The sequence below is a fragment of the Colletes latitarsis genome, chromosome 11 (assembly GCF_051014445.1).
Source record: "Colletes latitarsis isolate SP2378_abdomen chromosome 11, iyColLati1, whole genome shotgun sequence".
NCBI lineage: Eukaryota > Metazoa > Arthropoda > Insecta > Hymenoptera > Colletidae > Colletes > Colletes latitarsis.
The window spans coordinates 23,371,829-23,394,236 of record NC_135144.1 but is presented as its reverse complement, the minus strand read 5'-3'; the positions used below and the strand labels follow the sequence as shown (position 1 = coordinate 23,394,236).

General features: G+C 40.7%; 1 protein-coding gene across 5 annotated transcripts in view; it reads right to left on the bottom strand.

Moving 5' to 3' along the window:
• Positions 1-22,408, bottom strand: part of 5-ht1 (serotonin receptor) — a 212,671-nt gene that overhangs the window by 27,501 nt on the left and 162,762 nt on the right. For 4 of the 5 annotated variants that reach the window (XM_076777103.1, XM_076777104.1, XM_076777102.1 and 1 more), the window contains one exon: positions 12,681-12,814. In XM_076777103.1, coding sequence (XP_076633218.1) covers positions 12,681-12,814 — 134 coding nt within the window. Of the gene's footprint in view, positions 1-12,680; positions 12,815-13,222; positions 13,363-22,408 lie in introns of those variants that run through there. The other variant, XM_076777106.1, reaches the window with a different exon arrangement.

Sequence of the window (22,408 nt, the reverse complement as noted above, 5' to 3'; positions counted from 1 at the left end):
ACCAACCCCAAAGTTCACTTTACGAATTGTTACTGTACTGTCAGCTACTCACAGCGTGGAAGAGCACTTCTTATTCACTTTTTTAACCAGTTTCAGGTAAAAATTTTTATTAATGCATTGACTGGTCCCAAATTATATAATTGCTACTCGGATTTCGAACGAAGTCAATGCTTCTGTGCATTGGGAATTAATGCAATCTGACCGTGGCATGGAAAGTCGAAACAATGGAAAGACTCAGAGCGAAAATCTGTGACAAGCGTGGCTTTAAAAGGAACAAGTTGTTCAGGCTTTGCGCACAGAAGCATCCTTCAACGAGGACGTTGGCACAATGTGTGCACTGGCACGTGCTCACCTAGGCGAGTTAAATCCCTTTAGCAAACAGATGACAGAGCATCCCGCGGATAGGTGAAGATGCTGATAGTAAACGTTTGCTTCAGTATCGTCTTTGTCTTTGCGTCGAACTTAATATCCCAGAGAAAAATTGAGAAACCGTATTACCGTATATATCATCTTTTCATGATATCGTTAATTAAATGTCAAGAGTCGTTGCAACGTTATGGTTCCGCTTTGAATTCGTAGCCTTTTCTATAAAACAGAACTGTAATACAAAGAGCTCGAAGCAGATACAAAGGAGGGATCAACGACGACTATTTCTCATAGCGTATCCGCTTAATCCACCCTGGTGCTCCGAAGTTTTACAAACGCGGCGCAACTCTCGACGTTTTCTCGATTACGTAGGCTTCCGGGGGATTACGTTAAATGTTAATTAGTTTAGTTCAATTTTCTAAACGGCCCGAAGCCCAGAACATTTTATTGGTCATGCGGGACTGTAATTAGATAAACTCTTTGGAAACTTTAATCGACTCATTCCGGTCTAATAGCGGCGTTCGTCTCTCATTTTATCTATTTATTAACGAGAGAAAATCAATTGCAAACGTTAGTGACAAATATCGCGGGCAACGGAGATGTAATGTTAAACGAAACCAAAAATAGAAGCACGAGGCATATGGAATCGTACGATCAAATATACATGAAAAGTTTTTTTTTCCAACGATGAAAACGACTGACGTAGTATCGAGTGTAATCAATTTCGGAAACAAAGGATACAACAGAGCGTTCGTTACAAATGCGCGACGTTCAACGAACCATTGTACAACAATTACAGTGCGCAATATCGTATTGGCAGACATTCAATCAAACGATCGTCGTGAATCGAATTCCTGCAACGCGACGGGCAAACGTGATTAAAAAATGCCGCGACTCGTCGATCAGAATCTTCCTCCTCGATCGTGTCGTCTTGTTCGTTCCAGGAATTCTCGATTCTAAAAGACGTTTCCACGTCTCAGTCAATTAATAAAATATTAATGAACGATCGTTGTTTCAAGAAATTAGTCTTCATTAGGGTAATGATTGGCGACGCTTCTCGCGGGTCAGAGGGCTTCAACCTGTATCTTTCTCGCAAGTGCTAGTCACAATTCCATAGATTCGCTCTTCTCTACGTATACCAAACGTAGATCGATCCTTTTTGTATTTATACCGAGTAACTAGTCAAACTATCCAATACTGAAGGTGTTCGGATTAACCACCACACCTTTCCTCCATCGAAAACCCTTCTTTCGCCCCCCCTGTTTGGTTCACGAGGCTCCTCCCTGAGGCTAGCGTTTCCTACATTGGAAAACATTGCCCCGAAGCATCGGTTGCGTCACGAGGAGGCACACGCGGTTCGTAAAAGTCTTATCCGAGCGGAAACGTTTCTCTTTCTCGACACGCTGCGCTGCCGCGGAGATACGCTGTCTGATTCGAAGCGTTAACTTTTCTTGGGAGATGGGGTTATCGCTCGAGGGAAAAGAGGGTGGAAAAAAAAACGAGGAAAGGTGTATAAAGACCGTTCGTGGAAAAACGTCGCTGTTTGGCGCAAAGTAAACGCGCTTATTTGAGTAGATCGTTGCACGGTGATATTACGGAGTTGGTTCCTTCTTAGCGTGTATTCGCGACGATGAACGGTGTCGAAAAACCCTCTAAGGAGTGCCAAGCCTATCTCTGTGTTCCGTGGCGAAGTCGGGCAAGCTTATTTATTGCAACTTGGCTCGTCTACAATTTTCCTCCCGCATGCTATTTCCTTTTCCATTTCGCCACCGCTCGGTCTCGTGTATCGAATGATCCCACGGAGCAGCTGTATCTTGCTCTCGGTTTCCTCTATCTCGGGAGATATTAATACACTGATTGGTATTGCCTGGCTTCTTTTTCTCCGACCGAGGCAACGGGAGCCTCCAAGGGGCGGTTACGGAAGATAGAAACTTGGATTTATCTGGAATCTACGGCGACGGTACCAGTTACCTGAGTACTCGAGACGACTTCTCCGCGTTTACAGACCCCCGTATACACAGGGTATCTGAAAAATACACGCGAATACTTAAGAGGCTGAATTTACGCGATAAAATAACTGGAAGATCTACTGTGAACGAACGTCCTACGTACCTTGCTTTTCGAGATACGTACGAAGAATAAGAAAATGTTTAATCACTCGCATCGGATCGTTGCAATTTCAAGAGCTTATGTTGTACGTGTACTGTGGTTAATTCTTTGTTTCAACATTCCGTGGTTGCTCTCTTATTTGCTCGAGATGTCGGAATGAATCTGTGCCCGGTAATCAAAGGAATAAATCAATGGACGAGATTGTGCACGATGAAGAGAGATCGTAGACAGAGAAGGGTACGACGGTATGCGGTCTCGACGCAGAATAAAGAGAAATCGGAGACGGAACTGATCGTTAACGTGGCTGGTCGTGATATCGGCAAGAATTGCTACGGTGAATAAAGGTATATACGAGGAGCCGTGCAATGGAAAGGATTCAAGAACGGAGAAGAAAGGAATCGCAGAGCGTGAGGAAGATAAAGTGTGCGAGGCGAAGGAAATAAAATTCACCCTTGACCGAAAAGAGAGAAAAAAAAATAGAAGAGGGAGGGTAGAGCGTCGGGGATGAATGGCAGGATAACTGCGGACGCGGAGGGAAACTAGATAAAAGTATGGCGAAGGAATCGGGAATGAATTTGTCTACGGAAAGGAAAAGTTCTCCGATACAAGATATTTGAACAAATTGACCGAGCATAGACGAAAAGAGGGAGTTACAGGCTATTGTGTACCAATAATGTGAAATTATGTTTATTAAGCAATATACTTTCATCGATGTTCGCCTGTAAAATTAAACATTGAATTTTCGAGGAACACAATTTATACTTTTATGGGAAATTTTAATTCTTAAATAAACCCTCTACGAAGTTCCCATTTCATTAACCCTATTAACAAAAATATGAATTTGCACAAAGTTCCGCAGTGCAGTTATTGCACTCGTAAATTGGACTGAAGCAGAGTGTAAGTGCTTTATAGAATTATTTAATTTTACTGAAATATTCGACTGAATTTTTGTAACAATTTCGTCGTTCCAAGTCTGAAGCAAATAAAGAAACACGAATACACTTGGGCAAGTTCTTTGTCGAGTGGCCGTTCCATTAATATACAGAGCTTGTTAACGAGACTTTAATTAACAACTTCTGTTAGCCGAGTGTCATCAATTACCGTCTGTGCAGAACAAAATAAGAACGAGATCGTTACATTACGACTCGATCCGATAAGTTGGTCGCTGGAATGAAACGTCCGATTACCGACGAATATTGAAATAACAACGAATCGTCAAGAGGAAACAGTGGAAAATCTGATCGGTCAACAGAATGAAAATCCACGAGTTACAATGTACACTGTGAATCTTGTCGACGATTTGTCTCTATTGACTTTTTATATATCACTGTAACTATATCTGCAGGATACGGTTCCAATCAAGTCTCTATCCCATAGAATCAATCATCGATATCGACAGGAGCGTTGTTTAAATATCAAACGAAATGATCAGCTGTGAACATCTGTCGGTTCCAACTCGTTGACTCTGCTAGACTGTTTTTAAACGCTGTCAAGTTCTTATTCCGTAACGTTTCCCGTGAATCTGCAGCGAAATCTGCCAGAACGCGTTTCTTCCTTCCGAAAAATGAACCCAGAACCTCCTCCTTTGAAATCGAACGTACCGGTCGAACGATCTCGAATAAAGAGATCGCGAACGTTGAAAGACGAAACGGAACACGCTCGGTGAATCACGAATAAATCCGGGGATGTTGCAACCTCGATCTCTCGCGTACTAGGTCCATAAATTTTTAGACACCGCTTAAAGATTCAGTTTATTACGAATTTATCAGCGTTCGGGGGAGTATAATTTCGCAGTATGTATTCCTCTATTCGTACGGGATTCTCGAGACACCGTGGGTGTATCGCGGCAATCTGTAGAACTCGAATGTCGATTCTACGAATGCTAGTATATTCTAAAAACGCGATGGTAATAAATAACTAGGATGAGAATTTCGTAAGCTTGCCCAACGTGAAACATTTTTAAAGAAATAACGATTCGAAAGGAAATATTTTCAGAAACTTTTAATTTCCGCAAGGAACGTCCAAAATATAGTGTTTCGACGTTAAACGAAAAGGAATTAGAAAAGTGTTATATAGAAGGTGAAAAAGGTACCGTAATTTTTAAGACGGTACTTGTCAAATTGAGCGTGAAAAATTCTGATAAACGTAAATCGAGAAATAATCATTTTTAATAAATCATTTACGATGCTAAGTTTTTAGAAACATTTTTTTCTTCATCGTTAACCGTAGAACGTATAAATGTTTTATGGTGACTACGATTGCCACCACGTCCTTGCATTCCGCTTTAATTCGATAGCTTTTCTTTCTATCAACTTTCCCTCAACTTTTGCTACTCTGAACTTTCTCATTTATTTATGACTACCTGGCCATTCTTTCTGCATCCTGTCTCTCAAGGGTTCGTTCGAAGGGCGGTTTCCTGGCACATTTGACGACCAGACCCTCGAGGACCTCAACGTTGTTACTTCTCTTTACACTTTCTTCTCGTTGTCCCGAGTTTTCTTCGTGTACCGTTTCCCCCATTGTCTATTTTTTTCTATTACAACCACTTTCCACAAGTGTCGTCTGTTCTGTTCTTAGAAATGATTCGAAACCCTAGAGATGAGCAAAATGTAATCCTTTAAAAATTTGTGTCAAGTTCGTGCTAGACATGTTTGATTATTTAATAGTGCACGAGGGCCAGAATAACAAATAAGTGGATTGCAGAGTGTTCCACGGGAATCAAAATCAAATATTATACGAAGAACGATTATAAACGGTTCGCTACGAGGTTGTAAGCAAATATTGAACGTAACATGGATCGTATAACAATGAGCGTTCCATTTAGAATGTAACGACTCTCGTATTTATCTTGTCCGTGAATTTACAATTATATTGATAATCTCGTCCGACCTCGAAGAGCCAGCGGGACGAATTGCAAGCTCCATTACCGATGATTCAGAGAAAGTCTCGCGAATCCGTATCAATATGAAAGAAAGGTATTTAGAAAAGAAAAATTAGGCACGGTAAGCGATCGTTTATAATATCAAGACAGCAAACGTCGCATTAACACGCAGGTATGGGAAACATAAAATAAATTTGAAGTAATGGTAGAACCAGGATCATGGTCTGACGGAGAATGAGGGTAGACATTGAAATATGAAGTGGTTAAGATGGACGTACAAGGCATCGACTATTTCTCAGACAGGGGGATGCCGTCGAACATGATCCCACTAATTGCAACTGAGATTCATATCGCTATCGACGAAGTTAGTAAATTTATACTTGCGTATAGGGGCAGTTGAGAATGTGAATAAATCGCAGTCCTTTATTTGACAGGTCAGTGCGGAATATTAGACTCGATACGACTCACGTGAGCTAGATAATTTTACGACGAGTTGTATCGCTTAAAATGAAATCAGTGAATAACGAAAAGTATTAATTTCGTTTCCGTTTTCACGTACTATCGCAGCGAAGAATGAGCGTACAACCATTGGTCGACAGCCGCGTGATCAGCGGAGCTTTCCAATTACATTACCACGGACCAGAGCTCAAACGATGCGCGACAATCCGATAGGAGACGATGGTGGGGCCAGAGGGTAAAAGAAATGGAAGAACAGTGGAAGGAGAGGGTGCTTTTCCACGCCATATGTTTTAAACGCGAGTGTACTCACGCGAACGTGAATACGGAGCGAAGAATTGAAGCTATTCCGTATCCGCCTTGACGATACGGACGTTGTTGCTCGACGGAAAAGAGGGTTGAAAGGCAGAAACGGCAGAAAGACTTGAATATTGTCTGTCGGAATTGCGAACAAAACGGGTAACGGCATCGCGAAGGAGCGGCGCGAATCAATGGAATGCGGAGAACGATGAACACAGTAATGATTCGTAAAATGAACGTTGTTTCGGGTTTGGTAAATTCGTTTACAGGCTTTTCATTCAACGATTCGCTGGACCACCGCAAACTCGAAAGTCTAACGCACAGAGTGATATTTTTGATCAAATCGGGAGATTCGAGGATCGAGTAGCGTGCGCGCGGAAACCGGAAAATCGTTGGAAAGTGTTTCCAAGTCCCGAATACTAACTCCGTGTGCTCGCGCAACTATATAACCTTTGACAAAGTTCCCAAAAGCGCTGTCAAAGCTATTTAAAATCAGTTAATCCCCGAGTGTATTCTACGGCCTGCGAGTTGCTACTTTAGTCTCGCGAACAAGAGCGAAGCTCAAACGAAGGAGAATAGGTCAGTGGTTCTCCGTTCAAGTGCACTGCAAAAGAGTGCAAGATCAGATGAATTCGACAATGTGATAAATATATTTCAAACGCTCTTCTTACAACGTTCCTTCTACACTCGCTGCTCGACTTCGACTAAACTCATGCCCAGAATTCCCATTCGTTCGCGTACAGATACATACCATTCACACGCATACTACGTGATAATATCCCACAGTATAAAGTTATAAATGTTACAACGATGTTTCACGGTTACATCAAAAATTTTTCCCACGGTTTGTACGTTAAGTCTCTAGCAATAATTGTTATGGGAATTGTTTCACTTTCTCTTTCGAAAATTGGGCATCAGTTGCTCGTCGAAATGAATAAATTCGATTTTACGCAAAAATCGAGCATCGAACGAGAAATTCTTTGAGAGTCACTGATCGAACTACGTGCACTCGCACAGCGTGCTCGAGAACGAACGCGTTAAACACGCCCCACGGTGGTAAGAAGTCGGTAAATTTCAGCAACCGTCAATTGGGACTCAGTGTGTCTTAACAATGGCGGCACGGCAGTAACAGCCAAGAAGTTATATGCGAATCATCTCGAAGCGTTCAACGCGGTCTGTAATTCCAAGACAATAACGTAAGGAGCTTCTTTACCTAATGAGAAGCTGCTTGTTGCGCTGTCTAAGTAAACGGCTGTACATCAGCCAGGAGTATCACGGAATGAGAAATTGCTCCAAGATTGAGATCGAGTGGCTTCACTTCGGAGGATTACACGCCTCGGAATTCCACCAATATCTCTTCCCGGTGAAGGATAAATAGCGACAGGCAGGCTACAAGCGGTTTTCGCTCGTCGAACTTTACATCCGTTACATTTCCACTTTAATAAATTTTGAAAACGTTACGCTGGATACGAAGGCATGTTTAAGGGCGAACCGGTGCATATTTTTAAATCGGGAACCTTGGAATGTTTGATTCCCTTTTGAAAAGACCCTCCGACACAATGTAGCGTTCGCGAATAAAGGAAAAGGGGCCAGGGAAATTTTCCCGTTCCACGCGAAAAGAATGTACGGACCGTTTCGTGTGGTTGGTTGTATGATCGAGCAGGGCACTATTGTTCGTGGGGCAAATAAATAAAAAGTGCGAGACTAAACGTTTCCATGCTGCGTTTCGTTCTTGAGAAAATTGATTCTGGAAATTCGTTTGGTATTCGTACACACGCAAACACAATGATAGTAATATAAAGTGAATATAAAGTTACATATAAAGTGAGCTTATGTATAATGTATTGTAAACATCGACGATGGAGCGTTACTATCTATTTAAAAAATTTACTCGACTGGATTTTTTTGCATTATACATTTCTTCAAGTATCCATAATTTCTTTGGCAAAAACAAATACGCCACAATTGTCGGTAGTTCTGTCGTTAAACAGATTTTATCTAGAAGCGGAAAGCAAGTAGTGACCGTGTCGCTGCGTGCATTCACGGAGCAAGTAGAAATAACAAGTAATGGGCAGACGCGTCAGTCAAGTAGTAGAGGTAAACGCAAGCGCAAACGAATCTTTCGAAGCAGTTATACGCGATCCAGAGAAAATTTAGTATATTTTAACGAAAATGTAGAAATTCAATGATCAAAGTAAGAACGGGATGGAATAGAAAATGGCTGCTTTGCTAGCGACAAAGCGTCTGCGGAATGAAAAATACATATGAAAAATCGTAAAAATTCTCAACGAACGTATCGTTTCGATAAGAAATGAACCGGTCGATTGTTTCGCTGGAAAAGATTTCACGGGAGTGCAGTCGAGTCCATCGAATAAAGGCAGTGGACTTGGAGTAAATTGTGTCGCGGTAAAAATATTCCAGACCCGACATTACCAGTAACAGTAACGTCGAATATTCCGATGGAACTAAGGTCGTTGCTTAACCCATGAATTCTTAGTAAATTCCTGCGCTCGGGTCCGTGCGTGTTCCTACTATTTCCTGTCTGTTTTCAACGAACGCGATGGTACCGCGATGCAAAGAACTGCAGCGTTGCAGGCGCGCTCGCGCCGTCGTGACGCGAAACACATTCATTCGACGTAGAAGCGTCCGCTGAAACCTCGCGGAGTCCCCAAATGGGCATGCCCTCAGGCACAATGAAGTTTGGGAAAGAAAACAAAACAAAGAGCCTCTTTTCGCGGAGAATTCATTTGAAATCTGAAATCAGAACGGAGTATTATTCTATTCTCGTGAAAATACACTAGCAGCAACGCGGCCCGCGGAATTATAATTCTCGATTTACGTCAGAGATTTTTCGAGGCTGGAAATTGTACGAACAGGCTCGCTTACGAGCGTCAAGACTCGACTGGCGACGTTGACGAAACTAATTCCGCTAACACTTTTTTAAATTCGATGAAAGGAATTTATATTAAAAGAACCGTGGCTTTCCGTTTACGTTGGCGCGGGCGAAAACGTCCATTTTGTAGCCGGGAATTTTTTAGAGTTTTCTTGGCAAGCTAATGAACTCGTTATTGTGAATCGAACGAAAATCCAGTATGCTGAACTTCCATAGAGTGGTATTTAAAATAGAAATACAGAAATTTTTTACGAGACATCTGTTTCAAAACCTGACTTACGAGAGAACGCGATTAGTCATAATTAAGCTGAACGAAGGTTGCACCAGTATGCTCAAGAGATAGAGTATCGTGATAGCGTGTAGCCGCGAAATTTGAACGTGTGGTTTAGCGTATTTGGTGAAAATTGAAGAGCGAGGCGAGGCTGCGTACCGAATAACAGCAGTTAAGCTGTTAAATATTTGGTTAGAAGTGTACTTAAATATTTAAAGTTGATTCATTTTCTCGTGCGAAACGAGTAATTTTTGTGTAAATAGGATGGTGTCCATTTACGTTATATTTCCGCAAAAGTGATTAAGTACTTCTCGAACTCTGTCTTCTCCTTTGTTTCGGTTTGGAAAGGCTATGACAGGGAAACATGGAGACTTGGAGATTACTTTAATGAATTCGAACAAGTTTGTCTTCGGTGATTATGATTACTTCGAAGTAAAGCTTAGCGAGGACTTAGAGCAACTTGATCCTCCTTTGAAGGAGCCACCAGAAAAGAGGACCGAGGGCAAAAGTATTCGTCGGAGGTATAAGCGATTGTGTAAGTTGTCCGGTCTTACGAAGTTCGAAGCGGTAATTAATTCCCAAAGAGCGACGTGGTAACGAGCTTCTTATTCAAGAAGGATCTGTTTAATTATACGTCACCGTTCGGAATCTCGAGTGGTTCGAGGTCTCCAAAGATTTCACGGATCCATTGGAATCCATTAAAGCAAAATAGTCCGTCGCCCTTGGGGCCAACGAATGAAATTGACTTCTATAACCCGTGAAAACAGCGTGACCGGGATTGTTCCTCGTTCAATTCAATCCTTAGACTTTATTAAATAAACTAATACATTTTTATGGATGAATTTTACCTCTTACAATATTGAATTGCTGCCATTATTTATTACACGATTTATTTGTTCTGTACCAAAAATAAGTACATACAATCGCCTTAAAACAAATATTTGTTTCCTTAATTCGTATAACCCTCGCATATTGATGTCCACTTTTTAAGACTACCTTTTTAAATCCAACGTGGACAAAATTAATGAAAAATTAAGCAAGCTATCATAGAATTAATTTATTAACTGATGCGATGTTTTGAGTGATTGTTGCGCGATCTTTTCACGAATAAGTTTATTTCGAAACGACTATTCGCGTAAGTTTCGGGGCCCTCTTGTAGTCAAGCAAAATTTAATCCCACGGAAACCGCCACGGACAAGCGAGCTTTTGGTTGGGAAGCGATCGTCGATAGTCAGCTTTACGCGAGTATGTTTCGTTGGAGCTTAGCGGCAAGAAATCCTATATCTGACCGCCAACGCTGGTGGGCATTAATGAACATAACTCATGTATAATACCAAAACACGTCCTTAAACCATGTAGTCTCCACTGAATCTCCCTGCATGCGAAACGAGGCCGTTTAATCTCAGTATGCATCGCGGCCTACCCTGTTAATTATACTTTCGACACATCGAACTGTATTTTTACGGATCAACGAAGCATCTTGTTCATTGACACTGACATTTTAATTACGTAGCGCCATGAAAAATTAATGTTCATTGCTTGACTTAGACTTTCTAACCGACAGAGAATTGATTACTTATGTATTATCATTTTATTACAGGAATGCCTTAAATTGTTAGAATAAAAAACATACCAATTATAAAAGAGTTTTCTTTCTATTATTTCTAATAAATAACGTAACATCGTACGAAGTAAATTAAATAATTCGCGAAGATATAAATGAACGTGTTTAAAGGCGTTCCGGAAACCAAATATTAAAGCGAGTAACTATAATTGTTGGCTAAAGAGGTGATTTGGTTTATCAGATCCCTAGAGTCATGGATCGAAATAGGTCTCGTGTCATGAAAACCAGGTACATCTCTGGTCGGTCTCTGGGTGGATTATGAAATCTAATTAATTCTAACGAGGGAGAACACGTAACGTATCCATTGATGTGTTTTCGGTAGTGATTCGTAAATATAGACGTTGGTTGACCTACTCTACAAACCTGCATCCTTAGAAACTTGTGTTACACCTTTTCCAAAAGTATAATATACAGAGTGATTGTAGAATCTGCGACAAACTAGTTGAATTCGTCAACGAGCACTATCTTTCGATGATTTATTTCTCAACAACGATGCAAGTATAATATACATTTCCACTTGTCATTTCAAACAAACAATTATTCGACCATAAAAAACGTAATATTTTCCGACGTATTTTATGCTAGAAAATTACAACGTTTTTTTTTATATACAGGGTGTTCGGCCACCCCTGGAAAAAAATCAAGAATACCAATTTGTTGATGGAGGCTTCGTTAAAAAGTTATTAACAATAAAATTCAAAAATTTCAAATCGTTCTAAAAAAATTATTTTCTGTTGCAGGGGTCAATTACAATCATATTTGGTCATTACACATACCCCCGAAATCCTACCCACTTTCTAGAAAAAAATTCGAGAAGGTGTAAAATTTTTCGGCGGAAAAAAAAATTTTTCAAATCATTCTAAAAAAATTATTTTCGATTGCAGGGGTCAATTACAATCATATTTGGTCATTACACATACCCCCGAAATCCTACACACTTTCGAGAAAAAAATTCAGTACGGGCGGAACTTTAAAAGTTAATAACTTTCTAACGAAGCCTCTATCGTCAAATTGGTATTCTTGATTTTCGTCTTATTTTGACCTCTAGGATCCCCCATTAAAATTTTTCCCAGGTGTGGCCGAACACCCTGTATATCTTTTAGTAGTAGTTATATTCGTACAATTAAAATAAATTAATAAAGTACTCCGGAGGTGGAAGAAATAGAATAAAGTTCAGAGATAAAAGTCACAAAGAAAGAAAAGAGAATAACAAAGAGTTATCTCTGGCAATGTTCAACGACGAAAGCTGTAGCGTGCTTGAAGGGGTTGAAGGTTCCTAAAGAGCGGATCGTGGAAGATGGAGTAACTTACAGATGTAAAAGGAGCCGTAGACAATAGGACCACGATATTTAGATGTATGATAAATGGGATAAGATAAGCCGTTGTCTGGTTGTAAAGAATTTATCGTGGTGACGATCGTGGTTTGCAAGCAAAAGATCGCGTGAATAAGGCGTCGAGGTAGAAAGTATTTTATACGTCGGACAACAAAGGCGTGTACCTTTGTTTAAACAGCCGGATTAACGAGAACAGTTGGCGGCTGCGGGGCGTCGACGTAGCCATTTTTAATTTCGTAGATCCTTAAATCGTCTCCAAGCGAATCGTCGTTCGCGGAATTAAAGTCGGTTGATGTTTTTCGGCGCGATTTTTAATAACATTACCGCGCGCGGTACGCGTCTGGACGACGGAAGAGATTTTTATCGAACTTGCGAGGGAAACGAGATTTGAAACAGATTGCGCGACCATAACGGACGGCGTTTAATAAACCCGTCAGGCGACGTACCTCATAAACGGCTCCGAGTGGCATGACGAGGCAGGCGACCATAAGATCGGCGACGGCCAAGCTGACGATTAAGTAATTCGCCACGGACTGCAAATTCCGTTCCAGCAGGATCGCCGCTATCACGAATAGGTTTCCTGGAACAAAAATTTCCATCCTGTTTCCAACTAATAATTAACGTCCATTCGCTCTATACCACGACCATTGCGCATGTATTACGTGAAACATTACAATCGACGTATTACGTGGATCCCTGGAACACGAGCAGCCCATTAATTTCTAAAAGGTGACTCGAGTAGTAGTAGCAATAATAACGTCGCGAATAATCGAGTGATAGGAGAATAACGACCACTTTCAAAGGTCGTCCGCGTGAATATTTAATCATGTTTCAACGTTTATTTTAGGACCTCTTCGAAAGAAATGCCGTACAAAATGAAATATAATTAAAACACCTTCCAAAATTTGATTTCTAGCTTTCACACGGTATGCATCGATTCTATTACTTTTACCCTGCGGTTAGTAACTTATCTCGAATTTTCTATTACCCATTATCGTAGCAAATAAAATACATATCCGAGGAGTCGGTAAATTTCCGTCGAGCTCGTTTTCCATCGTAGACTGTTTCACGAGCACCGAAGGACGAATCACTATTAGTAGCTATTATCCATCGTGGTATCGGAGTTTCGCGAAGTTCTCCAGGCTCGTGGTAGACTGCTTTAATCAGAAATCCAGTTAGTTACGCGTGGTTACCGAAGCTCGTGTAAATAATTCGTAAGCTGATTACCGAAGGATTCCCGAAGAGGACGCGGCAGGACGATTTCGTTCTACTTTCGGTGAAATTTCGCTCAGGTATCGTTCGCTCGAATTAATAATTCCCCTGGTCGGAGGCTACGCGCCTGGTTTCCCTCGTGTCAGGGCCAGAACGACGGGTCCCGGATCCCGGACTTTCAACTTGGGAATATTAAACGAACGTCACGAATCGCTGACCATAATTTCTGCATCAACTTCGCGAAGTTTCCAAACGGCTTTGTCTTCTTTCCTCTTCTTTCGAACGTTGCAACCCGATGTCTGCGGTTTAGCGGTAAAGTTCGCTCGCCAAACGAGAGATGTTCGACCAGAAACGGTTCGCTTTACGCCGAAAACCGCTCCTAATTACTCCGTGGACGGTGTCGTCGCTTTGATGGGTACGTAAACGTTTTGACGATCGTGTAATCAGCTTATTTGTACGTAACGGTCGGTGGCCGACAAACGCGACAGATAGCGGAGCCAATTCATCCGCTTTGTCCAGCGAACAATTTGCCACAACGACTCGACGCTCGGTGAGTTCCCACCCCCTCGTGGCGGTGTTGGTCGTTTAACGATATTTTTGAAAAATTAATTCACTGCGACGGCCGGTGTCGATTGTCATCGAACGTACTCGTTCGACGAATAATTAATGGCTGGAGTGCCGTGCAAACAACCGTGGACGTTTATTCGTTATGAAATGCGAATCAAGCATTCCCGTCGAAACGCTGAAATTTACAAATATACGTGAAAATGCCCAAGAGTTTATTTCATAGAAAACTTAGATTTATTTCGATTGAAATTTTAAGCGTCTCGCGCCACGCGTGACAGTTAACTCTAGAGTGCTTCCGACGGGATCTGACATCTGTACTTCAGTTGACAAATATTGCTTCGTAACGAGTAAATGCGTACCACTGTATATCTGTTAAGCGACATACCGTGGACGCGTTAACTCACCGTCGGTGTCTTTCGATGTATTGTGTACAGGATTTCCCCGAAATTGTGGATTTTATGCAAAAAAATAAGTTGAAAATATAGAATAAATTTTTTTTATACGAGAATTTGTTTTCAAAAAGAATTTTGTTTGAATATCGATAGAGAACAAGTAGAAATAGCGAATAATGGTCAGACACGTTTGTAAGTAAAAACGCTTGAAATATTTTTTTTTTTAATCATCGATTCGAAAATTGTAGTTTGAAGTGTAAGGTGGCGTTTTTCACTAATTCAAATTCTACGGACATATAAAAATGACCAATCTATCATTTTTAATAATCGCAATACTTCTTTTGCGTCTTCTAAATTGTAAAAGAATCAATAAATATTCAATATTATTCGCTACCAGTGCTGCTGTTTCGAGGAATTATATTTTTTTTTGCAACGAGACACGAGGGGATTAATTTCGAATGCATTTCGTAAAGGATTGATTTGCTTTTGCGTATTCAATGTTTCATGCTTCGAGTTTACGGAGCCGTGAAACGTGGCGAACGATGCCACGAGCCCCAGTTTTCGCAGTTAAATGATTCAATGAACGAAGAAGTTCGAAATGAAACAAAAACGTGGAGAAAACTGCGCCCAACCGCGCATCAAATTCGATTTTATCGCTACGCGTGGCACGGACCGATCATGCTCCCCCAACGTGATTTAAACCGTTGTTGACTTCGTAACCGTTCAGCAATCCTCTCGAACGTAAATAGGATCTGAACCCGAGGTCACCGAACACGACCATATAAATATTATATCGCTCCGTAGCTGTGGGAAGCTCGTATGGTCGAGTCATTAACTTTACCGTTGATCTAAATGGTGTAGAAGACCATTTAGCGAACCTGTGACGCCTGGTGTAACACCGGAACGTTAATTTCGGCAATAATTTAAACCGCACAGAAGCTGATTTAACGTCCTCCTGATTATGCAACTCGTTGCATCCGGCATGCTGGCGACTAGCGTTATAATGTATCGTCTCATAAATTGAATATAAGGAAACAGATATGTCAAACGAATCCCGTATAAATTAAAGAAGAGTTCGAGGCTACAAAAATAAACAAGGGGAAGCTCATCAAGACAGTCAGAAATCTTTAAGAATATTCTCAGAATTTCCTTTGCTGTATGTATTTAAAATTATTAATATGGTTAGCTAACGTAAACAAGTTGACTGTTCAGAACTCTCGTATTCTCTGAGCTGTAATAAATATTCGAAAGAAACGAAAAGAATGTAACGTTCGAAAACAATACACTTTACCCTGTTTTATGGATTACAAATGGTACATTAGATTTAATATCGTCTATTCCTAACGCAATCAAAATTTAATAAAAAGGTTATCATTCAGGTAGCACTAAAATTAGTGAAAAGAATTAGTCTCTAAAATTAGAATAAAAAAAAAAACTAGACGAATTCTCAGGATGAAAATTGAATCTCAGGACGCGCAGAACTTTTACAAAAATATAATAGCGAAATCCAATCTTTGTAGGGTGCCGTTTTAAAGCGACTCCGAAGATCATAAGTTTGATATCTGGGTATTTCAAAGGAAGTTTACGCGAAAAGTGCAAACTCAGCTGTTTCGGAGAGCAATTTGAGAGCACGGTGTCTTCCAGTGAAAGCTGGTTTAGGAGAGTAATGTCGTAAAATGTCTTTTCGGAGCATGTTTTTACGGCCACGGGCTGCAACAAAATGCAAATAGAAAATCGATTTTTACAAAAGCGCTAGACTACAATATCCTTTAAGCGCGGCGTTCGTGATGTCGATGCGAATGGCCGAGAATCTAAGTAACACGCGCGAAGCAGTTTCTTGGCTGAACGGTTTTCCCCCTGAACAGTTAAATTATTCGACCGAACGCGTGCAAGTGCGAGCCATTGCGATACAGCCGCGAACCCCAGTTCGGATTCGTTGACAAAAATTGCTCTCTCTCGGGGCTGGCCCTCGTTGGACCCTTTCAGAAACGGTTCCTTGTTTTTACCCCGAGTTTTATTGCGGGAACTTCGACGATGGTTGCGCGCGTAAAATAAAATTCACCAGGGATCAGCACGAATGGAAAATTTCTCTTTGCCCGGTAATCGTCAAGCACCAGAACGAATTGGAGAATCGTGCAGTCGACGATCGAAAAACCTCGAATATCGCGGGAGCCAAAGACTCGAGAATAAACGTAATAGATAGCGCAAATGGCGAACTATAAAAACTAAATACTTTTAAAGTGAAATTAAGTTTATAATTATTGCTTTCCTTTAAAAAGTCCCGTGAATAAAAATTCGAATCGAAATTGAGACGCGTCGAAAGAATACGTTCGAAACTGTTAGCGTTGATTTCTTTTACGATCGAGAGAAGAGAAAATTTCACTTAAAATACGAATCCGTTTGCTAGACTTTTTAAGCACTGCTTATGATGTATAAAAATTACGGTCGTGTAGCATGCAGGTGAGCTCCAAGTACTGATTAGGGTTAAATCGTATAGGTCACGCGATCTTTAGCTGCAGGCTCGTGCTTATCCTACAACGCACGTGCGTGTTTCGCTGATTCGACGGTGACGTTATAATTGTTGTAAAATCACTGGGGAACCAATGTAAAAATAGTTCACTGAATAATTTTTGAATTTAAATTATGCGTGTTTTATTTATTATTTGAATTCATAAAGCGATTAATGCGACGATTATTAGCAGGCGTTAAATAACGGGCGAACGTTCAGATTTGCAATTAGATAGGCAATTACGCGAGTGCAAAGATTGACACAACGATAATAGAAATGATTAAAAGTTAATCACCTATTGGAATTCCGTGAGTTTTCTCTTCTCCGCCAATTATTGAATACAACGGAGAGTAAACATTGACTCAATTGCCATTTTTATTCGCCTCGGAATTTTCAAAAGCACCGTTATATTCCCAGTAGTTAAAAAACTCGTATAATCATAAATGCAAATAAAAACCGGTTACAAAAATGATGAAACATGTACGACTTCTATATTAAATTTTAGCAAACATTCTATGGTATCTCTAATATCTTCCGTCGAAGGTTTGTAGCGCCAAAGACAAGACGATTCGAAACGTTTAATTATAATATCGCGAATGTTCCGCAACAATGTTACCACGTATATTCCCAAATGAATTATCGTTACAAATTGCACTGGTTGTTTATGCCTCGATGGGGAAACGCACGAACGCGATGAATTTCCTCGATAGAAGATCGTCATAAATTGGGAATAATCTGATTACGCGGAAGCATTGCTCGTGTTTATGAGAAAATTGCGAACCGTCGTTACTTTGAGCGTTTCGCTCGGCGCCGAGTGCCCGTGAAATTACTCTAATTTGGACACAGGTACCGGATACCACCGTTGCGATGTTCAACGAGCCAGTTAGTTGGCCAGTGAACTGCGCCAGTAACAGAATTTACAGTCAGACAACTCCGCGAAAGTGCGAGCATTCCTACGCGTATGAATATGCATACCGACAAGGAACTCTGACAGGATCCGCCTTGGTTAACAGCGGCCAGTAATCGCGCCAGTTTTCTGCCAAACTTTTAATCGTATTTGACGTTTCGAAACGTTTTCCCGGTCGCGGCAGATAAACCGTAAATTAGCCGGGGGATGGAAACTTCTTGTTAACTTCGTTTGCAGTTCGGCTTGATTGGAATGCAACCATCGCAGCATTATCGCCCCTGTACCAATCGCGAACGTAGAGAACTCTGGAATTAAATGTTCAAACGCAACTACGCTTCGACGTTTAATTGATAAATATTCCATCCCTCTTGCGGAGCGTGCTTGCAAGGTTCGAGCGTTGCAGTTCTTACGACGCTCAGCGCAGAGATAAAGCCTTTAAAAACTTATAGAAGTTGGGGATTGAGAACCTATATACTCGAATAATTCGTAAAATAAAATATCTAAAACTTACCTGCAGTTATCTGCATCGTTCTTCTGAAAGTTCATCCGAAGAAGACTCTTAGAAGGAAAGTTGTTGGCTCTCACAAAGTTCATCGAGCCGATTATTTAGCAAATAGAAAAACAAACGTTTGTTTGCCAACGCAACAGTTTATTAATAACTCAAATGTATAAATATGAAACGAGTTAACAGAAAATGTTCAGCACGGATATATAAACAGTTCAATTCGTACATGTTCTTGAAAATTTGAATTTAATCCGAGTTCGTACGCTTAAACCCTCGTACTATTAATATTCGAAAAGAATAAATAACGCATCCTAAGGTGTTCGACGATAACCATATTTGGAATTCCAAACGCAAGTTTTAAATATTTTTAAGAGCTAATACGCTTGCTCAAAGATCTATCTTTTACTCGATAATTCTCTAGGAATACGCAACTTTAGACTCGATAATCTCGGGTTCTCGAATTTTCATTTGTTCACTTTTTTTACCAGATTCGAATTTTCTGTTCTTCCGACAACGAGATGCCCCCATTCGAGCGTCGAAATGTGCGGGACAATGGTTTTCAGAGCCAAGGGTTGAACGTTTCTAAACAGTCTCATGCTCCTCGCGAATAAACGAGATGTTGGTCGAGACGAATTTTCTCCGGGATCGTTTGCACGCGTGCGTTCGGGCGTTCGTCGAAACAGCGCGCCGGAAACGCGCTGTCATATTTACGTCCGGCTGGGTTTGCCGCTCACCGGGTCGTTTTAACTTTTCGCGAACCGCGACGACCAGATTTCGATGTTGCCTGCATTCCTGCTGTTCGCCCGGCGGCTCTGCAATCTCGCCGTCTTAAATAAACGTTCCGGAAAAAGGATTTTACCGCGAATACTTCCGCAAAGTGCGCCGAATTCTTTCGTGGCCAAGAGTTACGGGGCCCTCGTGTAACTTCCCTGCCTCGAAGAATCCGCGGTTCCCTCGCTCTAATTAAAGTAAACTTCCGTTGTTGCCCCCGCGACTTATATATTTCCAACTGGGAAACTTTATTGTTCTTTCATGGCCCATTTCATCCCACGAGCTTCGCCAATATTTTCCACGATTTTCTTTCGAAGAGCCGTCGTTCGTCGTCTTTAATTATTATCAGACTGCCGTCCCGAGTTCCGTCGAGTTTGTTCGTATAATAGCGCTCGAGCAATGGAGGTTCGTGTATATGGTTTTAATATTTGATCTCGATGAAGGTGTAACAATGTATTTGCAATCGTACAACATTATATTCGCGAATGAAGCGGATCCCTCTCATAATTTTATTACAAATTGGACGTTATTCGTATTCGTAACGTATCGTGTTTGTTTGAAATGAGACAAATTCGAATTATAGATACAATAACAATTATAAAGTTGTATATTTGTCGAATGTCGCCACAGATTTTTAATAAACCGAATTCCCTTCTCGCGAAGACGTTTTTAATCTACTATTCTTTAACGATTTTACAAGTTTTGGCAGATTAATTATAAATATATCTTCGTACAAGTGAAAAGATAATTAAAAAAGTAGATCTCGTATCGACTTAGATACTAGAAAACATCGAAAGCAATAGAGTCAACAAGTTACTGCCCTAATAATAATATTTACCATAATAGTGTTAGAAATTTTCGGAGTTGCGATCTCGTGGAGTTCGTTTCGTTCCTTTTAGCGTTAACTTTACCCGAGTATATTGTTGCAGGCTAACGCGTATTACCATTCTCACTTCGTGTATGCTAATGAATCCGCGAGCAGAACTTACGCGGCAGCCTAATATCATCATCGTCCTGTCTCAGCGGAAACCGCCATTGTGAAAGCATCCGGCGGAGGCCGGGGGTGTCGCGTTTATTCGACGCGCTACGATTTCCATACGCAATTTAGTTTTCAAAGTAATCCGGATAATTACAAGGCGGTCGAGCAAAAGCGCAAGGATTTGCAAACGTGTTCCCGCCGCAAATTGCAGTTGAGTCGAAGTTGAATTCGGATGCAATTTGATACCGCCGATTCTCTCGGAACTGAGTCAATATTACGGTTTAATCAGATTTTCGAATTTTCCAAATGATACCGACCTTCGAGCGAATCTGCTTTCGACGACGAAGACGTTAAATAGGAATTATAAAAGCAGGTTCGTTTATATGCTCAAGGATGTAGATTTATGCAAAATGGTAAAACAAGAAGCAATATTGGTAAACTTTTCGCCACTTTTTATTCCTTTACGTTTCATCGACTTTGGATGAAATAATAAATGTTATTCCTTATGCGCAGTCATTTCTTTCCTTCGATCTAGAATAAAAACTCGAAAGACATTTGGTTCATGATAGTACTACGCGTCGTATGAACTAACATCCTTCGTAATAATAATTATTTAAACTTGAAAACGAATTTCGTTCCAAGTCGATACCGCACTGGTAAGTGGAAAAACTGGAAAAAGTACTGGCTAGTAATTACGCAAACATTCTGTATTTAAATTTAAATAAATTTTGAATTAAATAAACAATTTATGATACTGTTTTATCGTACACTAGTCGTACGATCAGTAGGAATTGCTGAAACTACTTTGAGTATATAGCGTCAAAGTAAATGTGAAAATAAACATGGAAGACAGCATAAATTATGGTAGGTGATATGATCATTAGATAGAGGATGAAATGCCCTTTAAAACGAGCGTTCGTACGAGTCGATAGCTCAATTAGTTCCGGAGATATAGCGATTTTAGTTTCGCGTCGATGCGGTGGCTAGTTCCGGAAATATAAGGGTCCGAAGCGTTTGTTTACTACGGCCTTGTCAAGGCCGTTGACCGCGCGCGCACATTGAAACTAGGTCACTCGGCCAGACGGTCACGAGTCACGTACGAGAAAGAGAGGTCCGGCGCGACGCGTCAGACGAAGACAGCGATAGTCGAATTAAGAAAAATTACCTATTACATAAATTACGATATCTCCGAAACGGAAAGTCCGATCGACAAAATTCAAAAGCCATTTTAAAGGGGAAGGTTTACCGCTTCCAACGATGGCTCAATAATTAATAAAACACTAAGAGTTTCGGAACTGCACGCATCTAAACTTTTAGTATTTTTAATACGCGTGAATAGGCTATTGTACGTAAGCCAGACAGTGAGATAGTCGAATTAAGAAAAATTACCTTTTACATAAATTACGATATCTCCGAAACGGAAAGTCCGATCGACAAAATTCAAAAGCCATTTTAAAGGGGAGGCTTTGCCGCTGCTAACGATGGCTCAATAATTAACAAAACACTAAGAGTTTCGGAACTGCACGCATCTAAACTTTTAGTATTTTTAATACGCGTGAATAGGCCATTGTACGTAAGCCAGACAGTGAGATAGTCGAATTCAAAAAAATTACCTTCTACATAAATTACGATATCTCCGAAACGGAAAGTCCGATCGACAAAATTCAAAAGCCATTTTAAAGGGGAGGCTTTGCCGCTGCTAACGATGGCTCAGTTATGCAGAAAGCATGAGCATGAACAAAATGTCGTTCGATTGTTTTGTTCTAGATCGAAGGAAAAAAATGCTAGACTGCAGATAAGGAATAATATTTATTGTTTCATCCAAAGTCGATAAAACGTAAGGGAAAAAAAATATTTTTATTTTGAAATGTTAAAGAATATATGTGGAAATTGGCGAAAAGTTTCATCGAATCCTTATGCTATAAAAAAATGGTCAAATATCACTTAAAAGAATTCGTACTGGTGCGAATTATCACGATACCGTCCTAACCTCGCTTATCCAACGTCGGATGATAATACGCGATAGGATGGTAAGTCAATACGGTACAGCATAAAGGTTTACGATCCTTTTCTATACACCTTAGATAGGCCATTCAGGGTCCAAGACGACTAAACTACCTTCTTTTTACTCGGTCATTGCAGACGTATAGAGAGACGCGGTCGATATATGTATAGAATGCCTATTTCTCGTTTCCTTGGAGCGAGGAAACCTCCTGCCTCTTGGAAGAGGTCTCACGTATTAAAGGAGGACGGTGATTTTCCGCGCGTCGATCTCTGACCCGGTAAAGTCACACCCTTCGTTTGAAATCGGGAAAATTCTACGATTCGAGTG